A 13,578-nucleotide genomic window follows, 5' to 3' on the forward strand; every position below is an offset into this window, starting at 1 on the left:
TGTATTTAAAATAAAAATAATTTGTTTGTAAACCTCTTCTAAAACAAGGTCCACCTATTGCCTTCTAGGAATGATCTCAGTTTGTATAATACCTCCTTGAATGGAAAGACTTAACTTTTTATAAATATTGTAGAATAGGAAAGATTTATTCATGATACTTCATTTACCTGGAGGTAATTACTGAAGTTCAAACTTCATTAACCTCTGTTAATCTGAAACAACACAAAACTTTGAAATTAAAACAAAATAAAACAAAGAACTCCTCATTAGTGAGCAGGGCTGAAAAAACCAAACACCCAGTGGTTCTGTGTGGTGAACAATTAACAGACGGCAGCCAACAGGAGAGTGCTGGCAGAGATGTGTGATCAGGGCAGCAAGCTTGGCATGCCGGCAGAGAAGGCAGGTGACCGACCGAAGAGAAGGAGGGAAACTAGGACATCTTTGTGTAGTGGAAGACAACATGCCTGACCTATTCCAGTGGCTGCTTTTTGAGGACATCACTGTGTGTCTTACCATTTAATAATTTAATATATTTAAATTTAATAATTTAAATTTAATAATTTAAGTATAAATTAAATAATTTTTAAACATTTAATAATTAAGTATAAATTAGGGAGCATTTAGTAAACATAGGCTGGTTAGTTATGTTTATTTACAGAGTCATTTGCTAAGGCAAGAGCAGGCTTTGTTGATGGGCAATCCTGGAGAATTTATGGGAATCTGGTTATTATTAGTGTGGAAGAGTTGAAAACATTGTCCCTAATGTTTAGTCTGTCAGTTGGTATATAAATCCCAACTCTGTCTCTGTGACTTGTAGTTAAGTTACTAAAGATCTCTGGGCCTCGTATTCAAAAGCGAATTGTATCTTATGACCTTACAGGTCACCCCCAGTGCCAACAGTGTGTGAGTTCGAATAGATCACAAGTTAAATTGTCACACCAACACATTTGCCTTTAATCTTGAGAAAGCCCCAATAAAAATAGGATTCGTCTGTTTTACCCGTTGCTTTTTATCCAAGGTAATAAATGGATCTTAATGTTATTGATAGAATAAATAGATGAAATGAAATGTGATTCATTTTCCAATTGAAGTTTTAGTAAAAGTTGTTATACATTGGACCTGAAAGAAATTGGATAAGGCATGAAAGAAGCTAGATTGTGGACAAGTGTTAGTTTTAATGAAATTTGAAAGAATACTCCAGTATACTACTAATTCCTGGCATATATTTCCCTGGTGAACGTGGGAAAAGACTATAATAATATTTTAGAACCCTGTAAGTTTCTAAAAGAACGTTAAAGTAGAAGACTGTCAATTTAAAGTAAATATGAGTCTGTAGTTTACTTTTTTGGCAACTGTTTGTGTGTATATATTGTTTTTAATTGATCTTAATTATGAAAGAGCTTTGAATATAAGATACTAAATTTAAAGATAGTGTATTACAGGTGGAAAGGTAAAAAAAAATAGTGCATAAAAATCTGAGGTTCAGCCTACACAAATTGGGATTTAGTAGAATCGTGTACTATATATGTTCTATAGTAGGTGCTCAGTTAGCATATTTTATCAGTCCTAAAATGACATTAATGGTAAGACACACCTTTATATTATGTAATTTTTACAAAGGAAATATGGTGCAAGATTAATTATGACACAGTGTCTTAACAATAGTCTTACTTGAGGTATGGATTGGTCTCACTAGTCCTTTTATCAGTTGCCAAGTTTTTGATAATTTTAGTTAGCCATCTTCACTTTGATTACATTGCTTTACTATGTGATAAGTCATTTCTTTGTGAGTTTGTTAGTAACAGAACTACTTTAATTATTTATAGTTATCATCCATTCTTGATTCACATAAAACATTGGATATAGCTTTGCAAGAAATATAAATTGGAGTCATCCCTCCAGAAAATGACTGGCTTCACTGATATAAAAAATATACCCTATAGCTCTGTTTCTGTGTCTTTCTGGGTGTGCAATAACTTTTTTCAGTGCAAATTATAATGTAACATTTTAAAAGATATTTTAAACATCATTTAAACTCAACATAGAGTTTCAGCATATACATACCTAACACTGTTGAAATGTCACCAATATGAACAGCCTTGACCAAATTTACACATGCACAGGCAATATAAACTTCATCATTACTGCTACCTGGCTGACTGCAGTTTATAGAATGCCATCAGTTGTAAAAGAAAACAAAAACTCCAAAAAACTCGATTTCAGTGATATGAAAATTTGAAGAAATGTGAATATTAGAATTGATGGAGTAAGGCATAAATCTTACTTGAGTTGGTGGTGGTATTAACTATAACCAGGAACTGTTGCAGAATTCAGTGATGCCTAAGATTAGAATGTTTGTTGTGTTATTGTGTTTTTAACAACACAAAACCATTGAAGATTCATAACCTTTTTTTTTAAGCTTAAAACCAGAGATAGATACATCAATAGTCTGAAAAAGAGGTGCCAGAAGGAATCTGAACAAAACAAAGAAAAGCAGAGAAGAATTGAGACCTTGGAAAAGTATCTGGCTGATCTTCCAACTCTAGATGATGTACAGAGTCAGAGTCTACAGGTAACATGAAATAAAATGCTTATCTTTAAATGACATGAAAACTTGAAATCTAAGTTGATGTTTTAGAAATTTCTTAATTTTTTTTTAGAGTTTATTAGGTATGCCTTTATTTTTTAATATTTTTATTAAAATATAGGTAACATGCAATATTATATTAGTTTGAGGTATACACCATAGTTGGTCAACATTTATATACCTAAAAAAGTAATCACTGTAATAAGTCCAGGAACCATCTGATATGGTACCACGCTATTACAATAATATTGACTATATTCCCTATGCTGTATATTACATCCCCATTGCTTATTTGTTTTAAACCTGGAGATTTGAACCTCTTACTCCCCTTGCCCTTCCCCCCTCCCTGTTTTTTTAAAATTTTTCAATTTCAGTTAACATTCAATATTATTTTATATTAATTTCAGGTGTACAGTATAGTGGTTAGACATTTATATAATTTAAGAAGTGATACCCCTGACTAGTGTAGTACCCCCTTGGCACTATGCATAGTTATTACCATATTATTGACTATATTCCCTCTGCTTTGCTTTACATCCCCATGACTATTTTGTAACTACCAATTTGTACTTCTTAATCTCTTCACCTTTTTCACCCTGCCCCCAACACCCTCCTATCTGTGATTCTTATAAATCTAGTACCCATCTGACACCGTATGTAGTTATAATAATATTTCTTATTCTCTATGCTACATCCCCATGACTTTTGTAACAAATAATTTGTACTTCTTAATCTCTTCCCCTTTTAACCAGCGCCCCCCCCCCCCCCCCCCCCACTTGCCATCCTCCTCTCCTCTGGCAACCATCAAAATGTTCTCTGTATCTATGAGTTTGTTTCTGTTTTGTTTATTTTGTTCTTTAGATTCCATGTATATACAAAAATCACATTGCATATGTCTTTCTCTGTCTGATATCCTCCACTCAGCATAGTGCCCTCCAGGTCCATCCATGCTGCCACAGATGGCAAGAACCCATTCCCTTTCATGATTGAGCAATATTCTACTGCATATATGCACCAACTCCTCTTTATCCATTCATCCATTGACAGATACCCAGGTGTCCTCCACATTTTGTCCATTTTAGACAATGCTGCAGTGAACATATGGATGGATGCACACATCTCCTCAAAGTAGCATTTGGGTTTCTTTATATAAATATCCGAAAGTGGGATTACTGGGTCCTTCTTTGTCTTTTGTTATAGCCTTTGTTTTAAAGTCTGTTTTGTCTGGTATAAGTATTGCTACCACAGCTTTGTTTTTGTTTTTGTTTTTTCATTTCCATTTTCATGAAATATCTTTTTCCATCCCTTTATTTTCCATCTCTGTGTGTCTTTCAATCTGAAGTGAGTCTCTTGTAAGCAGCATATGTTTTATTATCCATTCAGCCACCTACCTTTTGACTGGAGCATTTAATCCATTTACATTGAAAGTAATTGTTGCTAGGTGTGTAGTTATTGCCATTTTATTCATATTTTTTATCTTTTTGTCTTAAAGAAATCCCTCTAACAATTTTTATAATTTTAAAGTTTAGTTATATATTTGGCTAATTACAGGTTGAATCTGTGTGTTTGATTGCTGTTTTTAGGATTAACTTTAATTAGAAACTTTGTTAATCAAAGCATGAATAGATCTTTCTTATTGTTAATTAATATGTGATTACCTTCCTAATGAACATGTATGTTAATTGTGTCACTTAATGTTCTCATGGAATCTACTTGAAAGGTAGTTTCTAAACCAGCCTGATACCCCACCCCCATACACACACAAGCATGCCCCACAGTTCTGACTTTTCCCAGTGTTCTGTGGGATCCACCAAGGAAGGCTTAACAAGACCTTTTTTGACTATCGTTCCAGATATTTGATTTGTTCATTTTTCTTAACTTTTTCATAAAGTTTCTTATATTTTACTCTATGACCTCCATTTACTCCTCCACTTTTCTGACCTTTTTCATTTCTTAATGTCATCCAAAGTCTTTCTGTCAACTCTGTGAGACCTGCCCTCTTGAAATCTTATTTATAAACCCATTAAATGTGCTCTTCAGTTCTTCTCAAAGTCTTTCTTATCATAGGATTTTCAACCTCTGCACTATTGACATTTGGGGGTGGATAATTTTTTGTTATGGAATTCTGTCCTGTACATTAAAGAATACTTACAGCATTTCTGGCCTCTGTCTACTAGATACCAATGGTACTGCTCTGCATCTCCCCTGTCACACCCCAGAAATTGTCAAATGTGCCCTGGGGCGGATATTGCTCCCAGTTGAAGATCATTGGTCTAATCCATGGAGTGTCATTATTATGCAGCTCTAAACCTACAGCACATTCTCTGTGTAATTTATAAATTGTAAAACTAAGAGAGGGTAACATCGGGAAGGAACTAAAGAAGGAGCACAGGAGTTTGCATGGGCAAGAAAAGTGAGGAATATAGATTAAAAAACATGCATTCATACCACCTTACACCCATCAGGATGGCTGATATCATAAAAACAGAAGGTAACAAGTTTTGGCAATGATGAGAAGAAATCAGAATCCTTATGCACTTAGTGGGAATGTAAAATGGTGTACCACTATGGGAAATCATATGACAGTTCATCAAAAAATTAAAAATAGAATTACCGTATGATCCTTCAATTCCACTTCTGGGTATATACCCAAAAGAATTAAAGTCAGGGTTTCAAACAGATGTTTGTGCATGATGCATGTTCATAACAGCATTATTTGCAGTAATCAAAAGGTGGAGACAACCCAGTGTCCATCAACAAATGATGTGGCATGTGAGTATACATACAATTCAACCTAAAAAAGGAAGGAAATTCTGATATATGCTGTAACATGGATGAACCTGGGAAGTTTTCTAAATGAAACAATCCAGTCATGAAAAGATAAATACTGTATGAGGTACATATAGCAGTCAAATTCCTGGAGACATAATGTCAAAGGGTGTTAGCCAGGGGTTGAGGGGAGAGGTGGGTGGGGAGTTGTTAATGGGTGTGGAGTTTGTTTTGCAAGATGAAGAGTTCTAGTGATTAGTTGTACAACAATGTGAATGTACTTAACACTACTGAAGTGTACACTTAAAATGGTTAAGATAGGGCCAGCTGAGTGGCTCAGTTGGTTAAGAGCTCGCTCAAAGGTTTGAGCTCTGAGCAGCAGCAGTTCGAGTCCAGCCTGAGCTGAGCTGCTGCTGAGCTGCCAACAGGTGGCAGGATGGCTCAGCTAAAAAAAAAACAAAAAACATTAAGGTAGTCAATTTAATGTATGTATATTTTAACACAATTAAAGAAATAGCCCAAATTAAGAGCATTCATCTTTCTGTGTCTGTTTTCTAGAAAATTTTGACCCTATTCTCCTCTTCTCCAGAATTCCATTTTTCCAACTCCCTTTACACGAAGGAACTGAGAAAACATTATCAAATAGGTGAAATTAAGACAGTGTGATTTTAACCATAGTCTGTTAATCCTTGAGAACACAGTAACAATTTTTAGTAGAAACACATTTAATAGTCCATGTTTTATGAACGTTAGAAAATGTTTCCTTAGCTGCAGGTTCTAGAAGAAAAAAATAAGAATTTGCAAGAGACTCTGATAGATATGGAAAACCAGGTTGAAGAGATCAAAAAACAGTGTCAGGAGAAAGAGGCACAGTTAATATGCCAGAAAAAGAAAGAAAAGGAGTTGGTAACTACAGTTCAAAGGTAAGAAAACCTTCAGTAATTCTTTTATGTTATTTTTAAGTTTTTCATTTTTTTCATAAACTTTTCAATTAAGATATGTTAATTTATAATTATTACTCTGTTATTGTTATCTTAAAGATGTACTATTAAAAACCAGTAGTATTGTGCCATTGAAACAGGTTGTCTCAGTTTAACATTTCAATGCAGTATACATCTTGCCAAAGGTTTAACATATTTTTTGGAAACTATCTGATGGCTTTGTTAAAATATAAGAAAAAATTTTAAATAGTAAAAAAATGTAATAATAATAAATAGTAAAATCTAAATAATAAAATAAACTGTACTGCTTAATGAGATATGTCAAAGTGAAGTAAATTAATACAGTTAGAATTATAGTGAATATCATTTTTTAGTTTATTTATCTAAAATATTTAAAGTAGGAAATTATCGGATTCCTGGAAAGCCTGGAGAACTATATTATATATGCATGCACATGTACTCTCTGTTTTGTAAAACTTAATAGATTATCAACCACAGGTACATCAAACTATCCTAAAGAATAAGACAACAAAGCAACAAAACAACAAAATTTAAGAAATACATTCTTTATGCTTATATAAATTATGTATAACTGAGTACTGTCAGCTGTTTAATCAAAATTCATCTGATAATTCCATGTTAATATTGCTTTACTACTACTTTCAAAATCTTAAATATGCCTGGTCTTCTTTTCTTCCTTGGATTTTAGTGCAGATAATTCTAATTTCTGGGACAATTCAGTCTTCAGTGTTTCTAACGTCAGCCCCCCAAATTCATCTACTTTTGAGTCCACCTTTATTTTCCTATTTTCTGTTTTCTTGCTCTTTAATTTCCCCTTTTATAACTCACCTTATATCCTCCTATTCTTTAGTCTCAAAAAAAGATTTCTGACCTCCGTTAATTCAACCATGTATCTTTTTCTTTCATCTTATTGATAAAATGAAAAGAGGTAACGTATCTGTTCTGTTTTATAGGGCATTATGATCATAAACTCAATCTGTGGTGTTTCATGAATACAGAATTAGGAACACCTGAAAATAATTTGAATGTTTGTTTTAGTTCCATTGTGTGCTTTTACATATTTAATATATTTTATACCTACTCTTTTATTTAGATTTTCTCTTTTAGATTTTTGGACAACATTGAGCCTAGTATTGATTGGAAAGTTTTAGTATAGTGCATTTCAGAATGCCTTTTCCATTCCTTAACTTGATCTCAATACTCTCTGAGAGGATATTATCGCAGAAAACTTCTCTTGATTTCAAATAAATGTAAAGGAACAAAGAAGGTCTTCTATAATTCTTTAATGCTTGTATGCGTATGGTGTCATTTGACTTTGGGGTAGGGATGTTATTTCAGTTTTCTCAGCTATATGTTATAGTATTCCTTAAGTTCCAGAAGAACTTCAGATGTAATGAATTACATTACAGTTTTCTGTTTTTATATAATATTAAATTTCCTGTCTTATGAATACATAAGAATTTTGGGGATCTAAAACTGAAATAAGAAAAGTTTTCCATTAGAAATGAAAATGTAAGTAAATACATGGATGGGGTCCCTATAATGCAATAGGTACCTTTGCTGTTCAAGAGATTTATTACTTTTCTAAGTGAGCATGCTTTATAACATAAATAAAATGAAAATGGATACCTGAAAGAAGACTTACTTGGTATTTTTTCTTAACAACACATTTTTCCCTCCCTCCTCATAGCTGGCTCATTTTTCTAAATATGAAAGACCTTAATAGTTTTAATGTAATTTATTTCTGTTAGAATGTTGCAAGTACATAATCGTGTCTTGACACTGAATTAGGAAAAAACTTATTCTGAAATAGAAATAATGTATTTTTCACTTTTAGATTGAAAAAGCAAACTTTTTTATGACAAGTAATATTTTATTACAAAGCAGTATACTACATTCGTAATACATAAAAACTCCTCTGGTGCCATTCGTTACCAGCACATCTGAAGCCCTGATTGTATCAGAACTGTCAGTTCTTTGTCCACAATGTAGATATTATACTTCTTCTTTTCTTTTGGATGACAGAGAAAGTACAGGTTAGCCATAATACTTGGAAGAAGAAAAGTAATGAAAATAGGCAAAACCCAAATAAGACAGAATCTATTTCTTTTAGTACTCTGTGACTTGAGTATGATCACAGGCTAAAGCAGAGCTATTCCTAGGTGTGCCCTCCTGTTATGTTTTGATTTTGGTTATTATTGTAAATGGTATATATAGCTCCTTTTAACCCAAACATGACTGTTCTTTCTTTCTCAAGGCTAATACCTTTCCCCCACTTTATCATTTTATTCTTAATGTACCACAGGGGCTTCCTTTTGTTTCATCTTCTAAAATGCAGCTCCGTGCCATGGATAGCATGAGAAACTGTTGTCAAGTAATAAATAAATCCATTAGATTGCTGCTCTTACTAATGAAAGAGAAATGTAATTCTGCTGGATTAGGCAACAACTGTCTTTACAAACAAACTTTTGCTGAGCTCAGAATGAAGGGCAAAGATATATATTCATATTCTTAGGCTGCCTATCACAGTCATCTTAACCTAGGAACTCTGCTTTTAGGAGAGCGGGAAGGAAGAGGGCTTAGATTTCAGAGCTCTGGGATTTTACTCAGGCCTAAGGATGTCACATACTAAGCAATTCGTGACTCTGGTCTCAAATTTGTCATTTCTGAAAAGATGATCAGCCTCCATTATATTTCTTATTTGTATGAAATATAGGTATTCAAACTTATTCATATACTGTCTGTAGGTTTTCATTGCTTGGTTAAATAAGAAGGAGCTTCATTCTATGTTGAAGTCTACTAAAGTTAGCACATAGAGCTTATTTTCTTCATATAATGTCTTTCTAAAACAAAACAGCTTGCAGCAGAAAGTAGAAAGATGCCTTGAAGATGGCATCCGCCTTCCTATGTTAGATGCAAAGCAGCTTCAGAATGAAAATGACAACCTGAGAGAACAAAATGAGAATGCTAGTAAGGTCAGTACATATCTTTGATAATAAATGTGAAATCTATACTATGTGGATATGTGTTTATCGATAATTTATAGTTATTTAATTTATATTTTGATAATATTTAATAGCTCATGGAATTTTTAGTTTGAATATTTTATTTAGCAAGAAAATAGCAATTTAAGTACTTTTTTTTTTTTTAGCTGAGCCATCCTGCCACCTGTTGGCAGCTCAGCGGCTGCTCAACTCGGGCCAGGACTCGAACCGCTGTTGCTCAGAGCTCAAACTCTTGAGCAAGCTCTTAACCAACTGAGCCACTCGGCCAGCCTTAAGTACATTTAAATAAAAGCCAAACTAAGGAAATTATATTATTTCTTAATAAAAACAGAAGGATACCTTTTAGTTCCTAAATTATTTAAAGTCTGTTTCAAAGTTATATTTATAAATTGCATTACTTAAAGAACATTTTTATCAGGAAGTAGAGGAAACTTTTACATATGTGTGATTTAAGTCTATGTAAAGGATACTTGGTGTGAATAATTTTATTTTTAAAAATTACACCCTGATTTAAAAAAAAAATAAATTCATAATTCCCTGTGATTTTCTTCCTTTTCTTGAAATATTGGTACTTTTAAAAAACAATGGAAAAATTATTTGACTCAGACTGATATATTTCCTGTGTTTTAGATAATAGACAGCCAACAAGATGAGATTGACAGAATGATGTTAGAAATTCAGGTAAGGAATGTTTTGTGCTTATTTTAATTTAGCTATATGCCGATTTACTTTTAATGGTTAAATAACCTAAAAATATTAAAGCATATATGTATTTGTATGAAAAGATTAATAGCATTTGAGATGTCGTTGCAAATTCTTTAATATTAATATTTCAGTTTTTTAGAATGAAAATACTATTCAGTAAATCAGTTCTTCAAAAAATTGTGAAGATTGTTCTCTATTCCTTACTGGTCCTCTTTTTAATTGATTGTAGTCTATAGCTACTACTGAGAACACAGTCGGTTAAGCTTGATCTAAAGACAGTGGACTGTTTTTAACTCATTATGACTGCAAGAACCCTCTCCCTCCTAAGAATTTTATGTATTATTCTGTGTTACCAAAGCATAACACTTTATTTACATATTTGTGTCTTTACCTCCTACTTAGTTTCTTGAGAGTGGAGACTGTGGTAGATGATCTACATGTCCAGACTTGAGAATGTCTGACCCATAATACACAATCCAAAATTCATGGAGTAAATGGATTTTTATTCTCTTACTGAGTTGCTGTAATTACTGAGTACCTTCATATGTGCTAGGCACTGGGGATGTATCAGTGAACAAAGCAAGCTCCTGGCCAATAGAGTGGAGTGAAATGGAGAAAATGGAAATATATCAGTGATACATGCTATTTAAAAAAAAAAGAGGGTAATGATAATGTTGCATTAGGTATAGTGTGTGGGTCTGCTGAATTGATTCACAGAGGTTATTCTTTAGTGTGTGTTCCTACAGACATAACTTCAGTTGTTCTACAAGCCATTCAAACCACAAGATGGTTAGTTTTCCTCACCATTATTATCTGACTTACAGACTGTAATGAAAAGAATTTCTATTTCACGTGGTTACATTTTCTGAGAAGTAAATCTAGTAAAAGTTATCTCAATACAAATTAATGACAGTCAATATTGTCCTTTGGCACTGAAATTTTGGTGGATAAGACTTGTAAGATTTTGTTTATTTACCACATACTATTTCTCATATTATAGATGTTCAGGATATATTTGTATTAGTTGAAATGTGCATTTTTCTCATTTGTGGAGGCATCTTAATGGAATTTTAACACATTAGCCATGTCTTTTAGTCATTTTAGGTATGTCATGACCATATATACAGAACAATATGAAATTATATGCCCTTTCATTCTTTGATCTAAAATGCTTGAGTAAACATTCTTTTATTTCTTCAGAGTAATTAGAGAATGTGAGTTAAATTAGTGAGATGCATTTATTTCCAAAAATGTTTGTTCCCAGGTAATAAAATATGTTCATTAACTCTGTTGTCTTGTGAAGCAGTGGCTGTCTCTCTCTTTTTTTTTTTTTTGTCTTAGCCATTCTGGCCATCTAGGTCTATAGATCTAGTATATAGTTTGCTCAGAGAGACAGACAAATGTTGATAGCTGTCCAACTTAGTTTTATTTATCAAGATATTATTTGAACAGAAAACTATAGGTGAAGACAAATATGTCTCAGCGAGAAATTTTTTCACTTAACATTACTTATTTAAACTTATTTTATGACCGCTCACAGTTGAAAAAACTGTTATTTGGTGCTTTGTGATGAGTATAAAAGGTGTGTACGAGGTCTGACGACTAAATTTGTGAGCTTGCCACCATGTGCGCTTACATTGGCAGCACTGTACAAACAGCTCAGTAGGGTTTCATAACCTTGGTATGTCATGTCTCACAGCTGTGTTCTTGTCGACATGTGGCGGTGTCTTGCTGGGTGACGTTCATTATTGTTGAGTGTTTTTGTGTGCCGTCGCAAGAATGTCTGAGCTTGAATTAGAGCAATGAACAAACATTAAATTTTTTGTTAAACTTGGCAAGAGTGGAAGTGAAATCAGGGACATGTTAGTCCAAGTTTATGGGGATGATGCCATGAAGAAAATGGCAGTGTACAAATGGATTAAAGGTTATTAGCGGAGAGAACACGTCACTGATGAAGAGAGGTCAGGGCGGCCAGTAACGAGCAGAACTGACAAAAACATTGCAAAAATTCATTGAACTGTGTGTCAAAATCATCGGCTGACTGTGAGAAGCGTAGCAGACCAAGTAAACATCGAAACAGTTTAGTAAAGAAACAGTTAGGAAAATCTTAACTGAAAATCTTGGCATGAGGAAGGTGTGTGCAAAAATGGTCCCGAAGGAGCTCTTGCATCACGACAATGCACCAGCTCACACAGCACTGTCTGTGAGGAGTATTAGCCAGTAAACAAGTAACTGTGTTAGAACACCCTCCCTACTCACCTGAACTGTTTTTTAATATGATTATGCATTTTAGTTCTCAGTATAGTATTAAATTTATTGTAAAATTTCACTGCCATTATAGTTTGCATGTTCTTTGTTCCTCCATAGTGCTGGGAGGTTGTTCTATTTTAGTGTTTAATAGACAATGCAAACTTAGTATTATTAGATTTTCATGTTTTACTATTGCTTTATGTCCCTTGAGACTGTTGAGGAGATGCAATTTATTAAAAGTTTATTTGGCTGATTTGGAGTATTGCATTGCCTTGGGTACAGCAGGTTCTTTTTACAGTTTAAATTTGGTCACAAAAGAGAAAACATCCCTTGCCATGTTGATTGTATGTCCAATTTATAGGAGATAATAATAAGGCGGTTACACAGTAAAAATGCTATATTTAAAATACAGCTATAGTTTACCACCTTGCACCAGAAGTCAAATAAATTCTTATCTGGTTTAGGCCAGTGGCAAGTTTATTACTTCACAACTTTGGAAGTGGGGGAGAAATCAGTCTTCTACTTGTTATATTGTATTTATTATTAAATATAGAAAAAGTAGTACTTTCTATGTAAAAGTGTATGCTGATTTCGAAATTGATTTCAGTGCTATAAAAATACAGCTGTATCTACTATTTTGTTCAGCTGTCAAGATGATATTGTTAAATGGCTTGAAAACCTTGTTTACTCATTGATCCTTTAGAAATACTGACTTTCTTTACATCCATGAAATCAGTATAACTAAACTGGCTTCTTTTACAGGTTTTTCTTCTGTCACTATACAATATAAAAAGACATTTTGCATAGAATATTCCCCATCATTTCCATAAACATTGCTGCACTCAGAATGTGAATGAGTTCTTTGAGCATTAACTTCCTTTTTATTCCTCAAAAGCACATTTCACCTACATAATAAGCCTGTCTCCAGTGAGCTGTTATCATTGTAATCTTTTGGCAGAGGCGATAAAGAGTAAAAAAGTTTGTTATGTTTACTTGTTTTTTCTAACATATTAAAATGTTTCTTTATTGAAAGAACTTAGGCATTTTAAATGGCCTTTCTGAATTGATAGCGATCAATAAATGATCATAATATCACAAAAGACAGAATGATGCTTTAAAGGCTATTAAGACTGTTCACTCTTAAGTGAATGGTTAGAAACACCAATCTCAAAACTGACAGTCTGTCCTATTTATAACACTTCAAGAGAAGATGTTTCCAAAGTCTGGAAGATTTTATTCCAGTTTTTAGTAAATCTCTCTTAAAGCCTTCATATAGCAAGTTTCTTCAATAGAAATAATG

The 13,578-nt window shown here is 33.2% G+C and overlaps 1 protein-coding gene across 1 annotated transcript in view; it reads left to right on the top strand.

Moving 5' to 3' along the window:
* CEP85L (centrosomal protein 85L) overlaps positions 1-13,578 on the top strand; it is a 116,943-nt gene that overhangs the window by 83,785 nt on the left and 19,580 nt on the right. The window contains exons 7-10 of the mRNA XM_019629333.1: positions 2,420-2,572; positions 6,125-6,279; positions 9,176-9,293; positions 9,954-10,004. Of these exons, the coding sequence (XP_019484878.1) occupies positions 2,420-2,572; positions 6,125-6,279; positions 9,176-9,293; positions 9,954-10,004 (477 nt within the window). The remainder of the gene's footprint in view (positions 1-2,419; positions 2,573-6,124; positions 6,280-9,175; positions 9,294-9,953; positions 10,005-13,578) is intronic.

Source organism: Hipposideros armiger, unplaced genomic scaffold, assembly GCF_001890085.2.
Source record: "Hipposideros armiger isolate ML-2016 unplaced genomic scaffold, ASM189008v1 scaffold_839, whole genome shotgun sequence".
Classification (NCBI taxonomy): Eukaryota; Metazoa; Chordata; class Mammalia; order Chiroptera; family Hipposideridae; genus Hipposideros; species Hipposideros armiger.